Below are 27,907 nucleotides of genomic sequence, written 5' to 3'. Positions count from 1 at the left end.
TGCTATAGCAAAATAGCTTAGACTGGGTAATTGAGAAGGAACAGAAATTTATTTCTCACAGTTTTGGAGGCTGAGAAGTCTAAGAACAAGCCACTAGCAGATGTGGTATCTGCTGAGGGTCTGTTCCTTCTAGATGGCACCTTCTTATGTGTCCTTACAGGGTGCTCCCAGGGCCAACAGGCTCCCTTGGGAATCTTTTGTTAGGGCGCTAATTCTGTTTATGAGGGCAGAAACCTCATTGACCTAACTACCTTCCGAAAACCCCATCTCCTAATACCATCACATTTGGGCTTAGATACCAACATGAATTTTGGAAGGACATAAACATTTAGACCACAGCACCTGGGAAAATCAGATTTTTTATTATTTTGCTGTTTAAACTTAGAGTCAAATAGAAATATACATAGAAGTAGCGAAAGGATTTTTTTATTTAAGAAGGATAATCTAAAAGTAAAATATCACGTAGTAGAAGAAATATTTTTGTTTTATAACCTTAATTTATAAAACTCTGATTCTCAAGTATTTTTAAGATTATAGTTTTATGGTTAATTAACTCAGTGAAATGAGCAGTACTTCCATTATCTCATAATTGAAGCTATATATGCTTTTAAATAGAATTCAGATTAAAGGACGGTAAATTATATTCTCTGAATTCATTTTAACGTTGTTAAAGGACTTTATTTCATTGAATTATACATAACAAATGGCCATTTATCATGAGAAGGCTTTCCTTCTCATGAGTAAGTCTAGGGATATCTGATATGGAGAGATGTTCGAAACTAGATTGACGTATTCTTTTGAGAGCTATTGATTGATTATATAAATGAACAGTGACTTCATAAAAATATTTTTATTGAAGAAAAGTGCACAAATTTTAACGGTACTTTTTTGATGAATAATGATAATCTAGCCAGTGGTGTATATTAATAACTACTTTTATGAAAAAAAGATGTATGTGTGTATACACATTAAAGAATAAGATGATAGTGAAACAAACACGCTAGAGCTTCACTCATGGATCAATGACTTCAGCAGTTTTCAAATACTGGAAGAATAATCAGATTTTTTGTGCTATTTACAGTGTAACAGCAAAAATGACATGCTTTTAAGTTTAGTCTGCATTATTAACATTTTCCCCATTACTTTTCTAAATCTAGGCGGTCAAGAAAACAATAAATCAAGCCCTGATTTATAGCATTTGCTAATTCTGTGATGTAAATACCACCTGTGTGATGGATTTCAACATCATGTCACTGAACTCATATTTGAGATGAGTTTGGGTAGCAGCCTACCATTGTATGGTGTTTCCACCATACAGATACAATAAGCTATGGAACCTCAAGAGAATAGGTAATAGTAAAATAATTAGGATGTGAGGAATTTTGAGTATTTATTTCCTTTTTTAAAAATATAACTTATTCAAAGTTTGTGTAATTTAATATTTATTAGTGGCTGCATTTCACAACTGGCTCACAAAATTTCTGAAAATTTAGTAGCTGACACTTAAAAACTAGTAAGAAACAGCGTCAGCATCTCACTGCATGTAAGCCTTGTAATTCAATGTAACCATCAGCTCTGGGGTCAAGAAATTGAACATTTGGCACCCCAGAAGCCATGTTCATGATCCCTCCCAATCTTTGCCACTTACCTCTTTCCCAAAGGTAACCATTATTCTGATTTCTAATGCCATAAATTAATTACGCCTATTTTGGAACTTTATGTACAGTGAGTATTCTTTTGTGTCCAGCTTTTTTTGTTCAACATGTATTTGTGAGAATATTTCCTGGTGTTGTATATATTTGTAGTTTATTTTCATTGTCATATAGTAGTATATCACAGTTAAAATCTGTTTCTTATTAATGGATATTTGGGTTGCTTTTAGCTTGAGACTCTTGTGAGTAATGCTGCTTTGGATGGTTTTCTGCTTATCCTTTGACATATATATGCGTGCGTTTCTAGTGAGCCTATACCTAAGAGTGGAACTGCGGGATCATAGGATATGCATAAGTTAAACTAGTGAATAACACCAGTTTCCAAAGTGGTTATACAAGTTTTCCCTCTTACCTGCAGAGGGGAAGTTTCAGTTACTCCACATCCTTGGCAACACTTGATGTTGTCCATCTTTTTTAGGCATAATCATATCTCATTGTGATTTTCCCAGGATATTTACCATGTGTTGTGTATTTACCTGATAATTTATGAGGTTGAAAGCCTTTTCATATGTTCATTGGCTATTTGTATCATTATGACTTGTTTTTAAGAAATATCTTGTTCTGTCCTTTGAATATTAAGTTGCTCCACACATTTTTGTCTCTGGTGGTAGCTAATTTATAGTGCTGGGTTTTGTTTTTATTTATTTTTTTACCTTGTTGTGCTAGATTATAGTAAAGTAGTTTTAATATCCAAGTAACTATTTGACCAAACTTGTGATTTAGAATTCTAAACCCATTTGTGGAAATTTGTGCTATTCTGGTTTTTTACTCACCCACTGTTGATTTTCTTTTCCTGTGCAAATGTCAGCTTAGTCTTTGACGGGGATGAGGTCTTAGGTCATAGGAAGAGTTGCGTTCAAATATTTTAACCTCTTATTCAGAAGACTAATACACATATTTTTCTTAGACTGAACAGTCTTACTGTATTTCAGCCTTGCCAAGTGCGAGTGCTTTAGCTTCTTGATTTTAGAATTTGTATATCCTTACTGAGCTATCTTAAGTTTTCCACTTTCAAGGCTATCTTAATAGGAGTGCGTGAGCTCTTTCTTAATGTGGTATTTGCTATTTCTTATACAGTAAGATTAAATGTGGGACCTTAGTAGCTGTATGTGTTTTTTCTTATCCTCTCTCAGACTCTACCACTCATTTTAACCATTCTATATACTACAGAAAGTGTAAAATAAAACATGAGAGAACACACCGTCCCTGGCTTGTTGGCATCAAAGGAGCCAGAGAGTTCCTCTTAAACATAGGTCAGATTGTGTCTTTCTTCTGCTCATAACTTTCAGTGGCTTCCTATCTTAGATTCAATGCCAAGTCCTCATAATGGCCTCCAAGGCTCTGCAGAGTCTGGCATCCATTTCTTCTTTGACCTCATCTTCTTTCTCCCCTCATCTCATTTCTTTCTGTTGATTTCTGTGTTGTTCTTCAGACTTGTGAAGTATATGCTGACTGTGACACATTTGAACTTGCTATTCTGTCTCTGTTTTACTATATATTTTACTTATTAATATATTGTGCCTCCTAAGTTGAATAATATATGCCTCATGAGGGCAGGGGTTTCTGTTTGGTTCACTGTGATATCCCCAGTGCCTAGAATAGTGCTTGGCACATAGTACTGGCAAATATTGTTGAAATAACATGTATATTGATAGGTGTGCAGAATGCTATGGATTCATAATTTCAATTTAAATGTATTAACACTCAAATGCAAGGCATGATACTGAAATTAGTAAGCACTGTTTGCATTTATTAACTTATCTTACTTTGTAAAATAATAAAGTCTTAGAGTGGGATGCAATTTAGAAACCTTGTCTAACTTTTCCTGTGTTGCTTCTCACGCTGGGGTAAGAGTAGCCCAGGGGTGTACAGCAGTATGCTAGAGTACAAAGTGGTTGAAAGCACTGATTCTGGAGCTGTATTCCCTAGGATCTAGCTGCGTGTCCTTGGGCAATTTACTTACCCTCTCTGTGCCTTGGTTTTCTCATCTATGAGATGGAAATAATGAAAGTACCTACCTCATAGGACTTTTAGGATTAATAAGAGAGTTAATATATATCCAGTGCTTAGAACAGTACCTGGCACATTGAGTAGGCAATATATAGGTTTTAGTTATCAATTGTAACATGCAAGTGGGGGACTAACACAGCTACGAAATAGAATACAAAATCACTTTTTTTAAAAAAAGAAATAATTGCCATTCTAATTGGTGTGAGATGATATCTCGTGGTTTTCATTTGCATTTCTCTAATGACCAGTGATGATAGCTTTTTTCTTTGTTGGCTGCATAAGTATCTTCTTTTGAGAAGTGTCTGTTCATATCCTTTGCCCGTTTTTTGATGGGGTTATATGTTTTTTTTTCTTGTAAATTTGTTTAAGTTCCTTCTGGATTGTGGATATTATTAGCCCTTTGTCAGATGGGTAGATTGCAAAAATTTTTTCCCATTCTTTAGGTTGCCTGTTCACTCTAATGATAGTTTATTTTGCTGTGCAGAAGCTCTTTAGTCTAATTAGATCCCATTTATCAATTTCGGCTTTTGTTGCCATTGCTTTTGGTGTTTTAGTCATGAAGTCTTTACCCATGCCTATGTCCTGAATACTATTGCCTAGGTTTTCTTCTAGGGTTTTTATGGTTTTAGGTGTTACGTTTAAGTTTTTAATCCATCTTAATTTTTGTATAAGGTGTAAGGAAGGGGTCCAGTTTCAGTTTTCTGCATATGGCTAGCCAGTTTTCCCAACACCATTTATTAAATAGGGAATCCTTTCCCCATTTCTTGTTTTTGTCAGGTTTGTCAAAGATCAGATGGTTGTAGATGTGTGGCATTATTTCTGAGGCCTCTGTTCTGTTCCATTGGTCTATATATCTGTTTTGGTACCAGTAGCATGCTGTTTTGGTTACTGTAGCCTTGTAGTATAGTTTGAAGCCAGGTAGTGTGATGCCTCCAGATTTGTTCTTTTTGCTTAGGATCGTCTTGGCTATATGGGCTCTTTTTGGTTCCATATGAAATTTAAAGTGTTTTTTTTTTTTTTTTTCTAATTCTGTGAAGAAAGTCAATGGTAGCTTGATGAGGATAGCATTGAATCTATAAATTACGTTGGGCAGTATTGCCATTTTCATGATATTGATTTTTCTATCCATGAGCATGGAATGTTTTTTCCATTAGTTTGTGTCCTCTGTTATATCCCTGAGCAGTGGTTTGTAGTTCTCCTTGAAGAGGTCCTTCACGTCTCTTGTAAGTTGTATTCCTAGGTATTTTATTCTCTTTGTAGCAGTTGTGAATGGGAGTTCACTCATGATTTGGCTCTCTTATTATTGGTGTATAGGAATGCTTGTGATTTTTGCACATTGATTTTGTATCCTGAGACTTTGCTGAAGTTGCTTATCAGCTTAAGGAGATTTTGGGCTGAGACAATAGGGTTTTCTAAGTATACAATCGTGTCATTTGCCAACAGAGACAATTTGACTTCCTCTCTTCCTATTTGAATCCCGTTTATTTCTTTCTCTTTCCTGATTGCCCTGGCCAGAACTTCTAATACTTCCAATACTGTGTTGTCTTGTGCCAGTATTCAAAGGGAATGCTTCCAGCTTTTGCCCATTCAGTGTGATATTGGCTGTGGGTTTGTCATGAATAGCTCTTATTGTTTTGAGATATGTTCCATCGATACCTGATTTATTGGGAGTTTTTAGCATGAAGGGGTGTTGAATTTTATCGAAGGCCTTCTGCATGTATTGAGATCATCATGTGGTTTTTGTCATTGATTCTGTTTATGTGATGGATTACATTTATTGATTTGAGTATGTTGAACTAGCGTTGCATCCCAGGGATGAAGCCACCTTGATCGTCATGGATAAGCTTTTTGATGTACTGCTGGATTCGGTTTGCCAGTACTTTATTGAGAATTTTTGCGTTGATGTTCATCAGGGATATTGGCCTGAAATTTTCTCTTTTTGTTGTGTGTCTGCCAGATTTTGATATCAGGATGATGCTGGCTTCCTAAAATGAGCTAGGGAGGAGTCCCTTTTTAAAAATTGTTTGGAATGGTTTCAGAAGGAATTATACCAGCCCCTCTTTGTACCTCTGATAGAATTTGGCTGTGAATCCATCTGGTCCTTGGCTTTTTTTGTTTTGATTGGTAGGCTATTAATTACTGCCTCGATTTCAGAACTTATTATTGGTCCATTCAGGGATTTGACTTCTTCTTGGTTTAGTCTTGGGAGGGTGTATATGTCCAGGAATTTATCCATTTCTTCTAGATTTTCTAGTTTATTTGCAAAGAGGTGTTTATAGTATTCTCTGATGGTAGTTTGTATTTCTGTGGAATCGGTGGTGATATCCCTTTTATCATTTTTTATTATGTCTATTTGATTCTTCTGTCTTTTCTTTATTAATCTGGCTAGCAATCTCTTTTGTTAGTCTTTTCAAAAAACCAGCTCCTTGATTCATTGGTTTTTTGAAGGGTTTGCTGGAAAGGATATGGAGAAATAGGAACGCTTTTACATTGTTGGTGGGTGTATAAATTAGTTCAACCATTGTGGAAGACAGTGTGGCGATTCCTCAAGGATCTAGAACCAGAAATACCATTTGACCTAGCAATCCCATCACTGGGTATATACCCAAGGGATTATAAATCATTCTATAAAGACACATGCACACATGTGTTTATTGCAGCACTGTTCACAATAGCAAAGACTTGGAACCAACCCAAATGCCCATCAGTGGTAGACTGGATAAAGAAAATGTGTCACATATACCACGGAATACTGTGCAGCCATAAAAAAGGATGAGTTCGTGTCCTTTGCAGGGACATGGATGAAACTGGAAACCATCGTTCTCAGCAAACTAACACAGGAACAGAAAACCAAAGACCGCATATTCTCACTCATAAGTGGGAGTTGAACAATGAGAACACGTGGACACAGGGAGGGGAACATCACACACTGGGACCTGTTGGGGGCTGGGGGATGAGGGGAAGGATAGTATGAGGAGAAATACCTAATATAGATGATGGGTTGATGGGTGCAGCAAACCACCATGGCACGTGTATACCTATGTAACAAACCTGCATATTCTGCACATGTATCCTAGAACTTAAAGTATAATAATAAAAAAAAAAGAAAGACAGAAAAATAATGAGATTTCCAAGAAACTTTGTACTTACTTTGAGCCGTTGAAATCGGGCAACAGATGAATAAATTAGGCAAGTGAGAGGCAGTGGCTTTACAGGAAAAAGATCAGCTATAATTCAGCTTAGACATCCCTGTGACTATGACCCAGTGATTTTTATTACTGATTGGCCAGTAATTTCCAATGCGTAGTAGCTTACTACCTAATGAGTTGATTCGTCTGTTGGACAGAATCCATTGTTAGAAAATTCTTTCTTTTGCTGATCTGAAATCTATATCTTTTGTTACTGGCCCTTGCTTTGTTGTTTTTTGTTTTTTTTGTTTTGGGGAAGCATAATACTTAGTAGGCCTGTTGGTTGTATTGCCCCATTAGGATTTACTTCTTCAGCTTAAATGTCTCTAGTGTCCTTCGTCTTCCTCCATATGACATGGGTTTTGAAACCTTTATCATCTTGATTATCCTTCCCTGAGTGTAATTTATCAGCATTTCTCTTAAAATGCAAGGCCCAGAGCTAGTAACTGATCATGTTTCACTTAATCTGCCAGTGTGAGAGGTTGCATAGTAAAATGTAAAAAACTTTGCATTTTAGGGCAGACTATATCATTAATTGTTAGTCACTTTGAGCCTAGTTTTCCTCAAATAGAAGATTATCCAACACTAATAAAAGATGAGTAACAAAGCTTTCTCGATATGGGAAATTTTGATATTAGTAAAAAGAAGTGAAATATTTAGCTTTCATGAGAAAAAAAGTATATCAACCTTCATGCTAAAAATCAAATTCTTGCTAATGTTGACGTTAGTCGACTCATATGAAAATCTAAGGAAAGAATTGTAAGATCATTTCAGTGACATTGCACTTAGTATTATTTATGTACACTTAATAATATCTTGGGGGAGGTTAGCTTTATTGCCTTTCATAGTTTCCTTTAGGTGTTGCGTTTAATCTAGCTGTTTATATTTGATGTCTATATTCTAATTTAAGTATTTGCTATGAAGAATAACTGTCAGTCATTTTACTGATTTCCTGGTATGACCAAATTTATCTTAGTTTTCCTAAGTCTGTTTTTTATAACCTCACCATTTTGATTTGAAAACATTTCCAGAATCTTGTCTGTGGTACTCGATCTGTATTCAAGTCTCATGTGTACCATTGAGAAACCTTGGGTTCTCGGGCAGGTCATTTAACTAACTGGCCTATACACACACTTCTCCTTCTGCGTAGTGAGAGGCTTTTACTTCTTAGATTCTCCTCCTCTACCCCATCCTCTATAGGAGCCAGAAGAAATCCAAACTCACCTCTGCCCATATCTTCAACCTCTTTCTTCTGTGCAATACCTTTTATCTATCCTGGCTGCTCAGGTTTTTTTCACAGCACTTCACAGTTTATGTGTGTTTTTGCTTTATTTACTTGTTGTTTGTTTCCCCCTCTGGACTAGATGCTTGATGGGGGCAGATAATGTATTTTCATTCACTGCTCTAAAAGCTGATGCGCAATAACATGTGTTGCACGTAAAAGATGCGCAAAAAATCCTGTGATACTGCTATTACTTTCAGATAGGCATGCAGCTTTTTCTTTCTCCTGATGTAGTGTTTATTAAGTTCTTTCCGGCCACTTGGACATTCATATTAAAATGAAATTTTAACTATGTAAATATAAATTACAATGCCATATGAAGGCTCAAGCTCCAGATATGTCAGTTTCTGTTGTATTCTTTGTTGATACATTTCTAGAATAGTTTTAAAATGATTACAGAATGTTCCTAGTGATTTGTTGTTTGCATATGACTTGGTAGCCTTGGCCTGTCCGTACTATAAAATGTGACTCTAGCCTAAGCTTAAGTATGTTGATGTATTTGTTGTGTAGGTGCCAAAAATTTACTCCTTTTAATAGTGTCAATATTGATATCTGTCATCTGGAATGCAAGAATCTTCCTGAAAATTTGCTAATAAATGTAATACTACTGCCATACTGCCCAGAAATAATTTGTGTTTTTTTTGGGTGAAGTACCAGAATACCGTTTGGTCACTTACCTAGTGGCTTAAAGGAACCAGAGCATCTATCCAAAGGAGCCATTTAGTTTCCTCCCAGCACTTATGATTGAGCCTTTTTTGACTGTTTCAGAAGTGAGATTAGAGAAGTTTGTCTTGTTCTTTTGTCTCTTTTGAGGTTGAAGTTTAGGAGATTGACTCATTTTGGCCGTTTTCTTGTTTCATTTTTACTGTAGGCAGTAACTGGGGCTAAAGCTCTGGGGAGGCACTTGGCTATGCTTGCTGAAGTATTTCCATAGTTGGACTGTCTCTGGCAAATAAGTAAATTTCATTTAAAGCTTTTCAAAGCTGTGTAAATCTTGGCAGAACCCCATAAAAAGCATAGCATATAGTTCCTTTTAAAACAACTATATTATTAAATGAAGAATTTGGGGAAAGCATATTGCTTTAATGGTCTTAATACCATTTAAAAAGATCCTTCTACATTAATATTCAAAATGTTTTCTAGTAGTGGTGGAAATCTTCTGCATCTACTAGTTCAAAGGTAGGCTTTCCCAGTCTTTTGGGATCTAGCAAGGATGTTTAGTCTTACCTGCAACTGTCCCTGCAAGAATGTAGATTTGAAGTTTTTAATAAAGTTGACCAGTTCATGTATTTCTGATGAATTAAATAGAGGAGAATGGCATTTGAGTAATCAGAAAATACTACCTTAAAATAATAAAATTTAGAAAGTGATGGCATTATAATGTTTTCAAAGCGTAATGATGTTAACTAAATTATCCAGTTACTGACTAGTACTTTTTTTTATACCTATCCCCAGGGAAGGAAGAATATGCAAGATGGTGCAAGTGATGGTGAAATGCCAAAATTTGATGGTGCTGGTTATGATAAGGATCTGGTGGAAGCCCTTGAAAGAGACATTGTATCCAGGAATCCTAGCATTCATTGGTTAGAGTCTTTGAAATTATTGAATTAAAGTAGAGGAGAACACAAGTTATAGGTTGGCTTGGTGTGAGTTTTCTCTTGTTATTCATTCATCTGATCATGACCACCTCTGTAATGTGAAAGTATAGAATTGACGGGAGAGTTCTGTCGAATGTAACCAGGGCATTTTACGTGTTAATTTGAAGTTGATATATAACTGACAAAAGTTGTTAATTCAGTGACATGTCCTCATTAATAACTAATGTTTTCACTGATGTTTTTATGCAATAAGAATTAGAATAATGTTCTTAATATGAGAACAATTTCATAAGTAAAAAAAAATTAGAAAAATTAGGTTTGACCATAAATCAAAGATCCCTGAATAAACATTATGAAACTTTGCTGTTCTTTCAAAGGGATGACATAGCAGATCTGGAAGAAGCTAAGAAGTTGCTAAGGGAAGCTGTTGTTCTTCCAATGTGGATGCCTGACTTTTTCAAAGGGATTAGAAGGCCATGGAAGGTGAGAATTTATTAAATTGGTTTTGGTATAAGAATGCTGCTTGCATCAGAGTGAAAGGCAGCATTGCTGTAGTTTTTGATGTATTTAACCCATTTTGAAAAGGTTGGGAGAAGTTTATATACACCCAAAACACCTGGATTTGAATTTGTATTGTGATGTGTTACATCTGCATAGTAGGAGAGATGGGCTTGGAGTGTTGAAACTATATAGTCTTTAGGTCACTTCCCTCAGGGATGCTGAGCTAGAGATTAGTTTTAAGAATTTTCTAGATATATGGTTCTGTAAATAAAAAGTTAAGCAGATTAAGCAGAAATAATGCATAGTCTTATAGAAGAAAGGTATGATCAAACAGTTGTTTTTCAAAAGTTGGAATATTTCTCATTGATGGTTATTTTGTTTTACTTGTCACTGACTTGAAGCTCATTGTTGACTGTTTTATAGACTACATTTGCTATATTTTGAGTTTTCACAAATGTTTTTTCTAAAGAGAGGTCTTTAGCTGTGTTTTAAAAAACGACTTCTTGACCGGGTACCATGGCTCACCCCTGTAATCCCAGCACTTTGGGAGGCTGAGGAGGGTGGATCACGAGGTCAGGAGATCGAGAACATCCTGCCCAACATGGTGAAATCTCATCTGTACTGAAAATACAAAAATTATCTGGGCATGGTGGTGCGTGCCTGTAATCCCAGCTACTCGGGAGGCTGAGGCAGGAGAATTGTTTGAAGCCGTGAATCGGAGGTTGCAGTGAGCCAAGATCGTGCAACTGCACTGCAGCCTGGCAACAGAGCCAGGCTCCGTCTCAAACAAACAAACAAACAAACAAAAAAACCCACTTCTTATGTCATTACAGAATATCTGACTTTATGAATTTATTTTGTCCTTGCTGTGCTTTTGTAGTATTTATTGGCAAACTGGCTTAAGAAAATAAGATATATTTCTAAAGAACCTTTTTCCTGACCAAATAATTTTTTTTCTGCAACAGTAGAATAAAATTCTTGACTAGAACTATTATTATTTTTTAAAAAATCATGTTTGAATTTTTTAGGGATTTGTGAGAATGGATTATTTACTAAAATGGGACAATAAATTTATTTTATTTATTTTTTGAGACTGAGTCTTATCTGTTGCCCAGGCTGGTGTGCAGTGGCATGATCTTGGCTCACTGCAACCTCTGCCTCCTGAGTTCAAGTGATTCTTGTGCCTCAGCCTCCGGAGTGGCTGCAATTACAGGTGCGTGCCACCACGCCCAGCTGAATTTTGTATTTTTAGTAGAGGCTGGATTTTGCCATGTTGGCCAGGCTGGTCTTGAACTCCTGGCCTCAAGTGATCCGCCCACCTTGACCTCCCAAAGTCCTGAGATTACAAGCATGAGCCACTGTTTCAAGCCTGATAAATGTGTTTTGAAGAATACATGAAAATAAGGAGACCTCAGAAATTTTTCAGGTTTATAAAATTTGTCTCAAAACGTAAATTCCAGAATTTCAGAACTGGAATGAGTCTTTGAGATCATCTTAAATCCCCATTATTTGACAGACTAGAAAATTGAAGTCCACATAGGTTGTGACAACCATAATAGACCTTTAGAAAATTTAAAATTCAATGTGTCTCAGCTTCTTATGTTTATATGTGCCTTTCCCTCCATAGCACACTTCTGCATTGTGTGATACCATTCCTTTATCCTTCAGGCATTTCCTTAGCCCTGTTATATGTAAGGTTCCTTGTTTCTCAAGACATAGTCCCTGAGCTGTGAGACATCCTAAATAGAGAGTTGGGCAGTTACAGATAGCTTTCAGTGTTAGGCACTAGCAGAGCCTAATGGGTGGTACAGTCCACATGTGCTTGGAAAGCTCAGCAATGCACAAACATGACATGATTAGAGAAGGCTTTATGCTTGAGGACGTGGGATTCAAGCTGCAATTTGTAGGGTTGTGAGGATTTCACTGTGTTGGAGGAGACATTTTGGAGATGTAGGAACTTGAGGGGGATGAATGATGTGAGCAGTGGAATATAGTGAGAAAGTGTAAGTGTGTTTGGGAATAGATGCGTTGACGTTTCGTAAGGAAGGCAGCATGGAATATTGGTAAGGGGCACAGATCCTGGATCCAGACTGGGTGCATACGAATTCTAACCATTTCCACTTATTCTGTGATCTTGAGCAAGTTATGGAACTTCTCCATGCCTCACTTTCCTTATCTATGAAATGGGAATAATAATAGTTATCTCATAGGATATAGTGAGGTTAAAATGAGTTAATGAGGCCGTAGAATTATGTAAATGTTGAAAACATAAATTAGTGGAAGATTCCAATGGGAAGGTAGGTTGAGGCCAGACTGTATTTCCCAGGAGTTCTATTCTTTTTCTATAGATGTTTGGGAGACGTCTTTGAGCAGGTTGGTAGCATAATTAAACTGGTGAGTTGGAAAAAACAGTCTGGTTGCAATGAACACAGAAAGATGGGAGGCAAAGAGCATGTTCAGAAGTGATTGGCAGTAGTTTAGGCTTAAAATTCAAAGAGCCTGAATTAGGATAGTGATTATGAATTAGGAATGGAAGGACAGATGCTAGTGATATTTACTGAAGGAAGTTGGTAACCTTTTGGATGTAATATATATGTCAAGAAGAAGGCAGGGGTAAAGATACTTGGGTTTTGCCTGTGGCAGAATAGTGATGATAACGTAAATGTGGAGCTCAGGAAGGAGAAAGACGCTGGTTTATTGTTCTTGATGTTGAAAGTTCAGTAGGAGCAGGGGGTGCTTCTGGGGAAAAAGATATGGAATTATTTTTGAGTTTTAAATTTTGGTATATTAACGTGGAAATGCACCAAGTTAGAAATACAGGGCTGGCCGGGCGCGGTGGCTCACGCCTGTAATTCCAGCACTTTGGGAGGCTGAGGCGGGCGCATCACGAGGTCAGGAGATCGAGACCATCCTGGCTAACACGGTGAAACCCCGTCTCTACTAAAAATAAAAAATTAGCCGGATGTGGTGGCGGGCGCCTGTAGTCCCAGCTACTCGGGAGGCTGAGGCAGGAGAATGGTGTGAACCCAGGAGATGGAGCTTGCAGTGAGCCAAGATCGCGCCACTGCACTCCACCCTGGGGGAGAGAGCGAGACTCCGTCTCAAAAAAAAAAAAAAAGAAATACAGGGCTGAAGCTTGTGAGAGAAGTTAAAGACGGAGATACTAAGTGCCTTTTCAAAAATACGTATCTCTGGGATGAACTTTTCTGTAACAGAATAATAGCGAGGTCCTTCTTTATAAGTTTTAAGATCAGATTACATGATTTTTATAAAGGCAACATTTAAAATTTTACTTAGAAAATAAGGAGATGCCCAAGAAATAGACTACTGTATTTTCAGTGGCTGAAGTATAAACATATGCTTGAATGACTCTTACATTGAGACTCTAGCCATCTATCCATTTATCATCCAGCCTATCTTAGCACTTCTCAGACTGTGTCATAATTTATCTATCTATATTTTCTAATAGATTAAAAGTCTCTTGAGGATTTATGTGTGATTCCTGATAGATTCAATTTTTTTTTCCTCAGGGCCTAGTACTTAGTAAGCATTGGATACATTTACACTGGGTAAATACATATTTATTGAGTATTTACCTTGTGTCACGTGATAGGCTAAGTGCGGAGGATACCAAAATGAGTGAATAATAATAGCCCCCAAGAAGCTCATGGTCTTTGGGTGAATAAGCTTGTGTTTAATGGAGGCCATGTGTTAAGTGCAGTATTTGTTGAGGACAGTGTGACTAGTGTCTGAAAGAGTAATGAACTCACTGCTATGGCAGGAGAGAGGAAGAGGGACTTAGTCTGCTGTGGAGAATAGTATCAGGGATGGCCTCCCAGAGCAGGTGACTCTGAGCTGAGACTTGAAAGATGAATAGAAGTTAAACAGGTAGATGTGATGAAGAAAGGCTCTAAGGCAGAGTGGATATCATGTACAAACACATGAAAAGTGTAAGAGAACATAGTATGTGAGGAATCTTCTGTAGTTCAGTGTGGCTGGAAGGATAGAGTGTTTATATGGGACATAGTAACAAAAGACACTGCTGGAGTGGTTGGTGTGACCTACTTCTCACAAAGAGCCCTGCATGCCATGCCAAAGATGTCAGTGAGCCACTGAAGAGTTTTTATTAGAAGGGTATTTGCAAGTGTAGGAAGATACCTTTTCTGTAGCAGTATGGAGGATAGGTTGGGGATGGACATAGATGGACATGAAAAAGTAATCTCATCAGGAGGCTGGTGAAATAATCTAGACAAACAATGAGGACAGATACCTGTAGAAAGGCATGGGCTTTTTGGTTAGTGAAGAATCAATGGATTTGTGAGAGATGTTTAGAAGGTATAAGTGACTGACTGTTTACAGGGATGTGGGAGAGACAAGTTGTTTGACTCCCAGATTCCAGGCTTGAATTGAATGACTTCTGACATGACCTACCTAGAGTTGGGCCAAACTTCACAGGTTGAGAGCCCAGTTTTCTGCAAGACTGCCCTCACTTCAGACACTAGCTGCAAGCCTGGGGGTCCCTGGGTCACTCTTACAACCAGCTGGCTACAAATTCAGGGGTTCCCACTACCCTATCAGGTTTGATAATTCTCTAGAACAACTCACAGAACTTAGGGAGGCCTTACAGTCGAGCCCAGGACAACATAGGCATGAATATCGCGGATCCCCTTACACATGGCTTTTCTTCTGCCTCTGCCGCCCCAGAGACAACAAGGCCAACCCCTCCTTTTCCTCCTCCTCCTTAGCCTATCCAAGCTGAAGACCTTTAAGGTGACACACTTCCATTTAATGAATAATAAATATATTTTTATCATAATTTTCTTAATAATGTTTTCTTTTTTCTATGTTTATTGTAAGAATACAATATACAATACATATACAAAATATGTGTTTACAGTTTTTGTTATCAGCAAGACTTCAAGTCAACAATAGGCTATTCATTGTTATTTTTTTTGGGAATCAAAAATTATATGCAGATTTTTGACTGTGTAGGGGATTCGTGCCCCAATCCCTGAGTCATTCAGGGAGCAGCTGTACTTACAATGATATTGTTATTATAGCCAAAGGATATAAATTGGAACCAGCCAAAAGGAGAAACTTACAGGGCGAGGTCTAGAAGGATGCGCAAGGTGACGCTTCTTTCGCCCTCTCTTCCTGGAGTCAGGATGCTTTACTCTCCTGGAAGTGTGACAATATGGAGATTATAGCATCACATGGACGTGTGATAGTACTGCTGTAGTTTGGATATGGTTTGGTTATTTGTCCCACCAAATCTCATGTTGAAATTTGATTCTTGATGTGGTAGTGTTGGGAGGTGGTGCCTAATGGGAGGAGTTTGGGCCATGGGGGCAGATCCCTCATGAATGGCTTGGTGCCGACCTCATGATAATGAGTATGTCCTCACTCTGTTCATTCTCATGAGAAGTGGCTGTTGCCCCTCTCTCTTGCTTCTGCTCTTGCCATGTGACTTCTGCATGCTGCTGGCTCCCTTTCACCTTTCTCTATAAGTGGAAGCAGCATGAGGCCATCACTAGAAGCTGAACGGGTGCAGGCACCATGCTTCCTTTACAGCCTGCAGAACTGTGAGCCAAATAAACCTTTTTTTCTTTAAAATTACCCAGCCTCAGGTATTTCTTTGTAGCAACACAAATGGACTAAGAGAAATACATAGAGTATTGCCAATTAGGGACGCTCACGTGATCAATTGAATCATTGCCCATGGTTCTTAATCTCTTGTTCTCTTCCTCTCCCCAGAGGTTGAGTTGGTATCACATGGCTCAAAGCCCCAGCTCTGTAATCACATGGTTGGTTTTCCTGGCATGGTCACCCCCCATCCTGAGTTGTCTTGTTGGTGTTAACTATATAGGGGCCCACCATGAGTCACCTGATTAGCATAAAATTTCAGGGCCTATTGTGATAACAAAAATAATCCTGTCGGTAGGGTATTTCCACGGTTTTAGAGGCTATTTTCCAGGGACCAGGGACAAAGGCCAGCTAAATTCTTCATTATACAGGGTGCAGGGAACTGATATTGGAAATAGAGAAAGGAGCAGGTTTAAATAGAAACAAAATGTGTTTCAGTAAATACTCAGCAGCTAATTCGAAATAGAGGCCGGGAGCTTCAGATAAAATTCAGTAAAATTGTGACATAGAAAGGTTGGTTGATGATACGGGTATGGATGAGTTTGTTCAGGAGTTTTTAAAGGGAAAGGTTTAGAATTGCTTTGGGAATGTAAAGGGCAGAGGAAAGAGGAGATCTGAGGCGGTGAACATAGCCAGAGAGCAGAAGTGTCAGGAAAAGGGCAGTGTCAGGGTTTCAAGAAGAGGGGGATTAATACCATGTATTAATCAAAGCAGCGTCAAAGAGAAGTCAGGGAGGCCCGACTGAAGAGTGGTCATTAGGTTAGTAAATGAAGTATTTTTAGTGAATTGGTGAAGACTAAAGTCATGTTGTAGCTTATGAAGAAGAAATAGCATAAACCATTGAAGGTCGGCTGTGAGAGGAAGGAGAGGTTGATAGTAGCTAGAGGATTTGTAGAGTCAAGTGAAGGCTTTTTTTTTTTTTTTTGGTGTCAGTTTTATCTATCTTTTTTAAACATTTGTGTTTTTGAATTGATACATAATAAATGTACATACTTTTGGGGTTCATGTGATAATATATTTGCATAATTTGTAAAGATCCAATCAGTGTAAATGGGATATCTACTACCTTTAACATTTGTCTTCATGCTAAGAACATTCAAATTATTAAATTATTCTCTTCTAGTTATTTTGAAATATACAATAGACTATTGTAAACTATGGTCACACTACTGATCTATCAAGTTGTACTCATTAATCAGCCTCTCTTAATTCTCCCTTGACCCCTACCCTTCCCAGCCTCTGGTAACCATCAGTCTATTGTGTCTTTATGAGATCCTTTTTTAGCTCCCACAAATGAATGAAAACATGTGATATGTGTCTTTTTGTGCTTGGTGTATTTCACTTAACGTAGTGACTTCCACCTCCATCCATGTTGCTATAAATGACAAGATTTTATTCTTTTTTATGGCTGTATAGTATTCCATTATATATACACCACATTTTCTTTCTCCATTCGTCCATTGTTGGGCACTTAGGTTGATTTCATGTTTTGGCTGTTGTGAACAGTGCTGTGATAAAGACAGGAGTGCAAATAACTCTTTGATATATTGATTCCCTTTTTTTTTTTTTTTTTTCTTTTTTTGGATATATACCCAGTAGTAGAATTGCTGGATCATATGGTAGATCTACTTTTAGTTTTTTGAGGAACTTCCACACAGTTTTCCACGGTGGCTTCCACCAACAGTATAGGAGCATTCCCCTTTTTCCATATCCTCACCATCATCTATTATTAGCTATCTTTTTGATGAAAGCCATTTTAATTGGAGTGAGATGATCTCATTTTGGTTTTGACTTGAATTTCTCTAATGATTAGTGATGTTGAGCATTTTATATCTATTGGACGTTTGTATGTCTTTTGAGAAATGTCTATTCAGACCTTTTGCCCATTTTAAAATTGGATTATTTGTCTTTTTGCTGTTGAGTTGCTTGAGCTGCTTATGTGTTCTGGTTACTAATCCCTTGTCAGATAGATATTTTGCAAATATTTTCTCCCATTGTGGGAGTGTCTCTTTGTTGTTTCCTTTGCTGTGCAGAAGCTTTTTAGTTTTATATAATCTGTTTATCTGTTTTTGCTTTGGTTGTCTGTGCTTTTGAGGTCTTACACAAAAAATCTGCCTGGACTGATGTCCTGTAGCATTTCCCCAGTGTTTTCTTCTAGCAGTTTCATAGTTTCAGGTTTTTAACCTATTTTGATTTGATTTTCGTATATGGCCTTTAATCCATTTTGATTTTTGTATATGGTGAGAGATCGACATCTAGTGTCATTCTTCTGTATATGGTTATCCAGTTTTTCCAGCAACATTTATTGAAGAGACTGTTCTTTCCTTAAGGGCTTTTTGTAACGTGACAGATTAAAGTGTATTTATATACCGAGGGGAAAGAGCCAGTAGACAAAGAGATACAGGAAAGAGAGAAATTAATTAAAGGAGTAATGTCATGAGAAGGTGAAGTTTATAAATATCATACAGTAGCTATGAACAGATGCTAATGTTAGAAATGAACTCCTATAGGAGGTGGCCACATTAATGGCATTACAGGATGGCCCTCTCAGAGAGAATGGAAAAAGGCATCGCAGAAATAAGAACTTTGCTCTGGCTATGCCTATAGCACCAATTGGTCGTTTTCATGGTTTTTAAAATCTCAACCTCATGCAAAGTTGAGGGCTCCCTAACAAAACAAAATATTTTTTTAAAACTAATGTTTCAAATCTTAGTGATTCCTGGTTGATCTGTGTATCAAAATTCTATAGCTAGAAAAGCATTTGGACAGTTTCTGAACTTGGAGTTTATGGAACTTTGACATACACATAGTTTTCAAAGCTTAAATCCCCAGAAGCTTGTCAAACCAAAGTAGCAATTGGATCAGAATTCCTCTTAAGGAATCACCAAATATTATGCACAAAAATTTAGTGTGAGCTATGTGTTTAAACTCTAAAGTACTGGAAGAAAATAATTAAAGAACCCATTAGTTTTTTAAGACTAGAGGATTGGTTTCCTTGAATAATTTTTATTCCTCACTGATTTGTTTTTATAGAATACTTTTATGTTTGTTTTCAAAACTAAGAAGTAACTAAAGTTTGGTTTTTATTCTGCGTTTACTGGCTCTTTCATCACTATCACTGTTTTACATAAACTGTCTAACACTTTAAAATGATACAAATCTTGCTAATTTGATTATGTTTGAATCACCACTGGATTTTTTACTGTTACCTTATTAACTCATAAATGGGTCTTTATTTTTTACTGAAAGCTGTATATTATAAATGCACTGTGGAAGATAGGTTCTGTCCCTTATAGAGGGTAAGGAATGTGTAATTCTGCCACATGTGATAGAAAATGTCTTATTTTTAATATGTGTAAACAGAACAGTTGCTTTTAAGCAGTGCTCAGTATTACATGTATATATCATATGCCAGGTTCAGGATACTGAGATTCTATCTAAATATATGAGAAAACTGTTTGTTGTCTAGGCTTTTTGTTATATTATCTCTGACTACCTCTGACTTGAGACATTTTGTGAAATTTCTTCATTTTTTTCTGGCTATAAAATGATACTCTTGCTAAATGCATCATGATTTTACTGTGACAATTTTGAGTTTATCTTTTGATGGAAAAATCTTAATGTACATTAATAGCTGATGATAATTTATAAAACTTTTTTAATCTGATAAATCATTTAATTCATCTTTTGAAATGTCAGGGTGTACTGATGGTTGGACCCCCAGGCACTGGTAAAACTATGCTAGCTAAAGCTGTTGCCACTGAATGTGGTACAACGTTCTTCAACGTTTCCTCTTCTACGCTGACATCTAAATATAGAGGTGAATCTGAGAAGTTAGTTCGTCTGTTGTTTGAGATGGTGAGTGATGATAAATTCAGATTTTAAAGTAGTGTGTGTAGGCCTATGATGCTCCCATAAATCAGTTCTGTCCACCTGGAATCTTTTTTGAAAAGGGCAGTGTAGTTCTATTTTAATAGTTCTTGACACACTGACGAGAAATGGGATGATGAGTTTTGTGGGGTAGTTGGTGTATCTTCAGTGTATCTTTTTCTTTAAGGTACAGCAAGGCCTTTTGGCATCCTCTCCACTGAGGGTGGAGGAAGAGACTTTGGTTGTGTGTGTGGGTTGACTGGTATTTCTGCATCTCTAGTGAGCTGATGGAAGAGAAGAATATTTTAATATGTATTTTAAAAATCAGAGCCTGACCTGTCATTAAAGTTTATTCCTTTTTCATATGGGATTTGCAGTAACTTAAGAATGTATATGTGAGGATTGAGACTGACTTATTTTTGAAAAATTTTTCATTATGGAAATTTTCAGACATGAATGTAGAAAGCATAGTACAATGAACCCCTATGTATCTATCACCCAACTTCACCAGCCATATAACCTTTATTTTTAGAAATTTCTTTTTTCTTATGGGAATGATTGATTTAGCCTTTGCCATAACCAGGTGATGGCATTAAAACAGTGAGAAGTTTCTGCTCTCTTTTGCCATTGCTTTAAAAGATTTTTTTAAGTACTCCGATTGTTTTATGAGATTATTGAATGATTTCTTTAAAATATTTTCATAAAGGCTAGATTTTATGCCCCTACCACGATCTTCATTGATGAGATAGATTCTATCTGCAGTCGAAGAGGAACGTCTGATGAACATGAGGCAAGTCGCAGGGTCAAGTCTGAACTGCTCATTCAGATGGATGGTAATTGATATTTCATTATTGTTTCGAAACTCTTATTTTTCAATATTTTGTGTAAACTCATAATCAATGGATGGATTAGAAGGCAACCTAAGTTTAATTATTTGTTCATTCACCCATTTGTTCATTTGTTCATGCACCCAGAAAGCATTGCACCATTTCAGGTTCTGAGGTTACAAAGAAAAAGGCTACTATGGCCTTCAAGGAGCTTACTATTTGGAGCAAAGGTTCTAGAGGCGTGATCTAGAGTCCTAGGGATCCTTGAGACCCTTTAAAGAATCTGCAAGGTCAAAACTATTTTCATAGGAATATCAAGTCATCGTTTGCCTTTTCTTTTTCACTCTCATTCTCTCACAATGTACAGTAGAGTTTTCTAGAGGCTGTAAGATGTAGGGTATCATAAAAGGTAGAAAGCAGAAGCAGATATGAGAATCCAGCTTTTCTCTAGTTAGACATTAAAGAGATATGCAAAAATGTAAAAAAAAAAAAAAAGCCCCTCTACTTTTAAAAAATATTTTGGAAAACATACTTTTCATTAAAATATGTAAATAAGTAATGAATTTATCATTTTTAAGTGAACTAATATTTTCAAATTTCAATTTTAGGTTTTTTCTTTTTTTTCTTATAATTTACCCATGTACCATCTATTTTAAGTTTTAAAGATATTGATAGATACACTCCACACACAAAAAAGCTGTTTGGGGTTCTTAATAATTTTTTTTTTTTTTTAAGGTTCAGAGTCTTGCTCTGTTGCCCAGGCTGGAGTACAGTGGTGTGAACACAGCTTGCTGCAGCCTTGACCTCCTGGGCTCAAGCAATCCTCCTGCCTCAGCCTCCTAAGTAGCTGGGACCACAGGCGCATGCCACCACATCTGGTTAAGTTTTATTTTTTTGTAAAGACAGGGTCTCGTCGTGTTTCCCAGGCTGTAGTTGTACTCTTGAGCTGAGGTGATCCTCTGGACTCAGCCTCTCTAAGTGCTAGGATTATAGACATGAGCCACTGCATGCAGCCTCAGTAATTTTTAAGAGTATAAAAGGGTCCTGAGATCAAACAGTGTGAGAACCACTGATCTGGATGAGAAGCAGGCAACTGATCAGATGAGTATAATACATTTTGGTACATTCTGGGGTAGAAGTAAAGTCTGGGTGCAGTGGAAACACAGGAGAGGCACTACCAAGACTAAGGGGGAGTCATGGAAAGAGATAGCCGAGTTGAACTTTGAAGCATTGGTAGGAGTTATCCAGACAGAGAAAAAGGGCCCTGAGGAGCCTTAGAAGGAAGAGGGTTATGGGCTCAGAGCTGCCGTTTAGAGATAAGTTACTCTGGTAGTTAGTTGTGTGGTAGACAAGAGGCTGTTCAAGCAAAACATTAGAACAGATAAAATATGTTTAAAAATATCCAGGGTGAGGGACTGAGTGCAGTGGCTCATGCGTATAGTCCCAGCACTTTGGGAGGCTGAGGTGGGAGGATCACTTGAGGTTAGGAGTTCAAAACCAGCCTGGTTAACATAGCAAGACTTGAAGCAACAACTTTAAAAAGTAGCTGGGTGTGGTGGCACGTGCCTGTAGTCCCAGCTACTCAGGAGGCTAAGGTGGGAGGATAGCTTGAGCCGCAGGAGTTGGAGGCCACAGTGAGCTGTAATTGTGCCATAGCACTCCAGCCTGGGCAACAGAGCAAGAACCTGTCTCATAACAACAACAACAAAACACCAGTAATATCCAAGTTGTATTGTTTCAAAACAGTCATGGTTATTCATCAACTATGGATACTTACTGAATACTTACAATGTACTATGAGACCCTTCCCTCAATGAGTTTACCATTTTAACTTTTGCTAAAATATGAGAGAAAGGAATGAGTATGTTTTATTTTTGAGGTGGGATAATAGGGGAAAACATTAGGTGTTTAAAATTGGAAAAGGAAATTACTGAATACAAATTTAGTCAGCTGAATTTCATTGAGGGATATTTGTGATTATTGTTGATTATTAGTTGGACAGCTTGATTCTTTGTCATAATGATTGGAGTTTAGTAATAAGAAAATGTTGTAAGTTTCAGTGAGCCAACATCATGCCAGAGCACTCCAGCCTGAACAATGGAACCAGACCTTGTTTTTTTAAAAAATAACTATATTGAGCTAGGTTGCTTTAAATCCACTAGTACTTTATTATGCCAGACTAGAAAGTCTTATCAGTAAAATTTACGGGTTTTTTATTTTTTATTTTTCACTACATATTTTTTAGAGTTTCTGTTGTGTGACCTGAAATTTTTTATTCTAAAAAGGAGACACTGTGTACGTACATGTAGTTCGTTTGGTTATTTTTATCTGTGATTACTGGGTTCATTCTTAAATGTCTTGTTTGTTTTTTACAAGTCACTTAAAAGTTTAAAGGACAACATCATGGAAATATAACCTGTCTTTCAAAATTATAATTGCATGCTAGAATATTAAGTAAATGTGAACCCTCTGTTTCCACTTCTTGAGAAAATAGACTAAAAACTAAAGTAAAATATTTGCGGAACTTTATGATTTCAAAGAAATAAGAGGAATAAAACAGAGCCTAATCTCCCGTGCCTTTTCTTTTCAGAGGAAATACACATTCATTTTCTTACAGAAAAATGGATATTTTTATTGGATTAAAATCCTGCACTGGGTTACACAAGAAAAAAACAAAAAAAGAAAAATCCCACACTAGGTTATGTGAATTCTTCTACTTCTTTGTTTTGTAGTTATCTGTTGATGAGTCTGGTTTTGCCACCACACAGAGGTTAGGACTACACTGTCTTCTTCATCATTGATTCTGTCACTTTGGCTAACAGAAATGTTAACTGAATGAAAGTGTAAAGGGTTGTAAGAAAAACACTATCTTTTCCTCCCTTCCTGTGTACAGGAGTTGGAGGAGCTTTAGAAAATGATGATCCTTCCAAAATGGTTATGGTATTGGCTGCTACTAATTTCCCGTGGGACATTGATGAAGCTTTGCGAAGAAGGTTAGAAAAAAGGATCTATATACCTCTCCCAACAGGTATGGTGCCTTCTCTCTTTTGAGCTTTCTGTTACTTTCTGTTACCTTTCCCATGTGTCTGAATCTTTATTCCATTGCCATTCTGCTTAAAGAAGCAGAATAACATCACAAAACTAATTTGTAGTAGATGTGAACACAGGCCACAGTACTCTATTGAAATTTCTTACGTTTCAGAGAAATTCTTAAATTTGGAACAATATTCATGTTAATAAATATGGTAGCACTTTTAAGTTTTCACTTTTAAGCTTGAAGGTTTTTTTTAAATCTTTTTCAAAACATGCTGTTTTGGAGTGAGTGTGTATGTGTGTGTATTTTTATTTTTTTATTTTTGAGACAGAGTCTTACTCTGTTGCCCAAGCTGGAGTGCAGTGGCGTGATCTGAGGTCACTGCAACCTCCACCTCCTAAGTTCAAGTGATTCTTGTGCCTCAGCCTTCCGAATAGCTGGGATTACAGGTGTGTGCCACCACACCCAGCTAATTTTTGTGTTTTTAGTAGAGACAGGGTTTTGCCATGTTTTCTAGGCTGGTCTCGAACTCCTGGCCTCAAGTGATTTCCTGTCTCGGCCTCACAAAGTGCTGGGATTACAGGTGTGAACTGCCACGCCTGGCCTGGAAAATATAATTTCATCCTGTTAATGAATGCTGAAATTTCCGTACATGAATTTTTTCTTTTTATTTTGAGGTAAAATGTGCATAGAATGAAATGTACTTAAGTATATAATTTGAAAGAGTACAAATCAGTACTCCTGTTTAATCAATACCCTAATCAAGATGTAGGGCATTTCTATCATCCTATAAAGTTCCTGTGTGCTCCTACCAGCTAACCCTCCAATAGGCATTCACTGTACATGATTTTTATCACCATAGATTAGTTCTTTCTCTTGTTAAACTTCATATAAATGGAATCATAACAGCATGTACTCACTGTGTCTGGCTCCTTTCACTTGAGGTTCATCCATGTGATCACATGTATCAGCAGTTTATTCCTGGTTTGATTATACCACAATTTCTTTATTCTCCTTTTGATTGGTATTTAAGTTATTTCTAGTTTTTTGGCTATTATGAATAAAGCTGTAAACTTTCTTGTACATATCTTTTTTATGGATGAATGTTTTCAATTCTTTTGGATAATATAAGAAAAGAAAGGATGGGTCATAGGGTAGGCATATGTTTAGCTTTTATAGGAAACACCCAAATTATTTTTCAGAATGGTTGTACCATTTTGTATTCCATCATCCATAAATGGTAATTCAAATACTTCCGTATCCTTGCAACATGTGGTGTTGTCAGTATTTTAATTTCAGTCATTCTAGTAAGTATGAAATGCTATCTCATGATTTTAATTGGTATTTCTCTGATGACTTACGTAGAGTACCTTTTTATGTGCTTTTCATGGTCATGGTATACTTTTTGTGTAGTGTCATTTCTTTTTCCCAGTTTTTAATTGGATTATTTGTTGCTTTATTAATGCTTTTTATGTTATTAGATCTGTGCATTGTGAATATTTTCTTCCAGTTTGTGGTTTGCTTTTGATTTTCTTTATGGTATCTCTTAATAAGTAGACATTTTACATTTTGATGAAGTCCTGTTGACAATTTTTTTAAATGAATAGTACTTTTAGTGTCTTAAGAAATCTTATCTATCCCAAAGCTGCAAAGTTTTTCTCCTGTTTTCTTTTGAAACTGTATTTATGTCTGTGATTCCTCTTGAATGAATGTGTGTGTATGCGTGTGTGGGTGTGCGCAGATGAGTAATTTTTTTCATATATACAGTTGTAGCATCACTTACTGAAAGTTTTATTTTTTCATTGAATTACTTCGGCACCTTCATTGAAAATTATTTTGTTGTGTATGTGTGGGTCTGTTTCTGAATACTATTCTGTTCCATCGTTTTTTAAATCCACACACATGGTTACCTAAGTTACTTGTTTTTTTCTTGAGCAAGCTTTGGTAACTTGTGTCTTTCAAAGAATTTGTCTATTTTTTATAAGTTGTCAGATTGTTTTGGATTTGACCTAATGTGAATGTGGAAGCTGATTAAATAGTTATGAGAGATGGTGGATTTCATGTCTGGTTCTGGAACTTGAAGTCAATAAGGAGGGCACTTAGGAAGAGATGATGAATGTGAAGTGGTAGAAGTAAGGACAAACTCTACCTGTGGAGGTAGAATCCATGAGGATACATTGAAATCTGTGTTGAACTCTTTTTTTTCTGCTGAGACTCCTAACCTTGGTGAATGGGCTTTCTGACAGAAGAAGCTAGCTAAATGTATACCTGGCTCAAGAGTCAAGAAAGCTGAAGGGGCCGGATGCGGTGGCTCATGCCTGTAATTCCAGCACTATGGGAAGCCGAGGCGGGAGGATCACGAGGTCAGGAGATCAAGACCATCTTGGCTAACACAGTGAAACCCCATCTCTACTAAAAATATAAAAAATTAGCCAGGCGTGGTAGTGGGCGCCTGTAGTCCCAGGTACTCGGGAGGCTGAGGCAGAAGCATGGCATGAACCCGGGAGGCGGACCTTGCAGTGAGCTGAGATCATGCCACTGCACTCCAGCCTGGGTGACAGAGCGAGACTCCATCTCAAAAAAAAAAGCTGAAGGAAGAAATGTGGCAGAAACTACAAAGAGCTGAAGGTGCAAGTGCTGCCCCACACTAACAAGGAGAACGGAGACCCAAGAAATAAGTGACAGTATGTGCCAGCTTTCTGAGATGATTCATTTTTGCCTTTCACGTCTCAGACATAACTCATGTGGTCCACAATAACCCAGAACTATGCAATAAAGAGAATTCTGGGAAATGAAATTCCAGCTTCACTTAAGTTGGCATAATACAAATCTACACACCTTATTTTCCTTTTTTTGGCCACAGGATCTGTAGTGATGGCTCATTTTTCATTCCTAATATTAGTAATTTGTCTCTATTGTTCTTCATAATTTTTGGTTGAGATTTATCAATATTGTTAATCTTTTCAAAGAACCAAATTTTTGCTTTGTTAATTTTCTATTTTCTATTTCAGTGATTTCTTCTCTCTTTAAAACAATTTTTTTTGCTTTATACTTTGAGTATAATTTTTTCTTTCTGAAGTTAGAAACTAAGATTATTGATTTTAGGGATAGCCCTCTCCCACTTTTTTTTTTAAGAGACAGAATCTTGCTCTGTTACCCAGGAGTGCAGTGGCATGATCGTAGCTCACTTGCAGCCTCAAACTTTTGGGATCAACAGATCCTCCCACCTCAGCCTCTTGAGTAGGGACTGCAAACACATGCCACTGTGCCTGGCTCATTTTTTTTATTTTTGTTTTTTGTAGAGACAGAGGCTTGCTGTGTTTCCCAGGCTGGTCTCAAACTCCTGGCCTCAAGCAATCCTACCGATAGCACTGGGATTGCACATGTGAGCCACTGCACCTGGCCTTTTTTTCTTTTTTTAATGTGTACATTTTAAAGCTATAAATTTCTCATTAAGTACTGCTTTGCTTTTATCTCACAAATTTTGCTATATCTTTTTTTTCTATTAAGTTAGAGCTATTTTCTAATTTTCCTTTTTTTCCCCCTTTCTTTGGTCCTTGAGTTATTTAGCATTTAAATTGGTTTGGGAGCCAAATAACTGGGATATTTTCTAGATATCTTTTTGTTGATTTTTAATTTAATTCCATTGCAGTCAGGAACATACTCTGAATGATGTCAATTTTTGAGCTGCTTGAGATTTGCCCTTCAGCCTATAGTCTATCTTGGTGAATGCTCCAGATGCAATTGAATAGATTGTTTATTCTGAGCTTGTTATAACATTCTATAAATGTCAGCTAGATGAAGTTGGTGTGATAGTGTTATTCCAATAATAAGATCCTTGCTGACTTTTTAATCTAGTTTTTCTATCAATTACTGAGAGTGGCTTATGGAAATCTTCATCTGTGACTGGGAACTTGTTCATTTCTCCCTTTAGTTCTTTCAGTTTCTGTGTTATGTTTTGCTTCATGTGTTTTGATGTTCTGTTGTTAAGTAAATAAATTATCATTGTTATATCTTCTTGGTCCTATTACCACTATGAAATGCCTCTCTATCTCTGAGAATACACTTTGACTTGGTATCTGCGTTGACTGCTATTAATTTAGCCTCACTGTCTTTCTTTTCCTATTGTTGGTGTGCTAATATGCTTTTCATCTTTAATTTTTACCCAACCTGTCTTTATATTTACAGTGCAGTTTTTATAGACAGCATATAGTTGAGCCTTGCTGTTTGTCCAGTCTATCT

At 36.9% G+C, this 27,907-nt stretch overlaps 1 protein-coding gene across 6 annotated transcripts in view; it reads left to right on the top strand.

The window, feature by feature from the left end:
- KATNAL1 (katanin catalytic subunit A1 like 1) overlaps nt 1–27,907 on the top strand; it is a 101,707-nt gene that overhangs the window by 48,541 nt on the left and 25,259 nt on the right. For all 6 annotated transcript variants that reach the window (XM_021929351.2, XM_021929347.2, XM_021929350.2 and 3 more), the window contains 5 exons: nt 9,648–9,775; nt 10,168–10,273; nt 19,634–19,792; nt 20,511–20,637; nt 23,525–23,659. In XM_021929351.2, coding sequence (XP_021785043.1) covers nt 9,648–9,775; nt 10,168–10,273; nt 19,634–19,792; nt 20,511–20,637; nt 23,525–23,659 — 655 coding nt within the window. The remainder of the gene's footprint in view (nt 1–9,647; nt 9,776–10,167; nt 10,274–19,633; nt 19,793–20,510; nt 20,638–23,524; nt 23,660–27,907) is intronic.

Source organism: Papio anubis, chromosome 15 (genome assembly GCF_008728515.1).
Source record: "Papio anubis isolate 15944 chromosome 15, Panubis1.0, whole genome shotgun sequence".
Taxonomy (NCBI): domain Eukaryota; kingdom Metazoa; phylum Chordata; class Mammalia; order Primates; family Cercopithecidae; genus Papio; species Papio anubis.
This window is presented reverse-complemented; position numbering and strand designations above follow the sequence as displayed.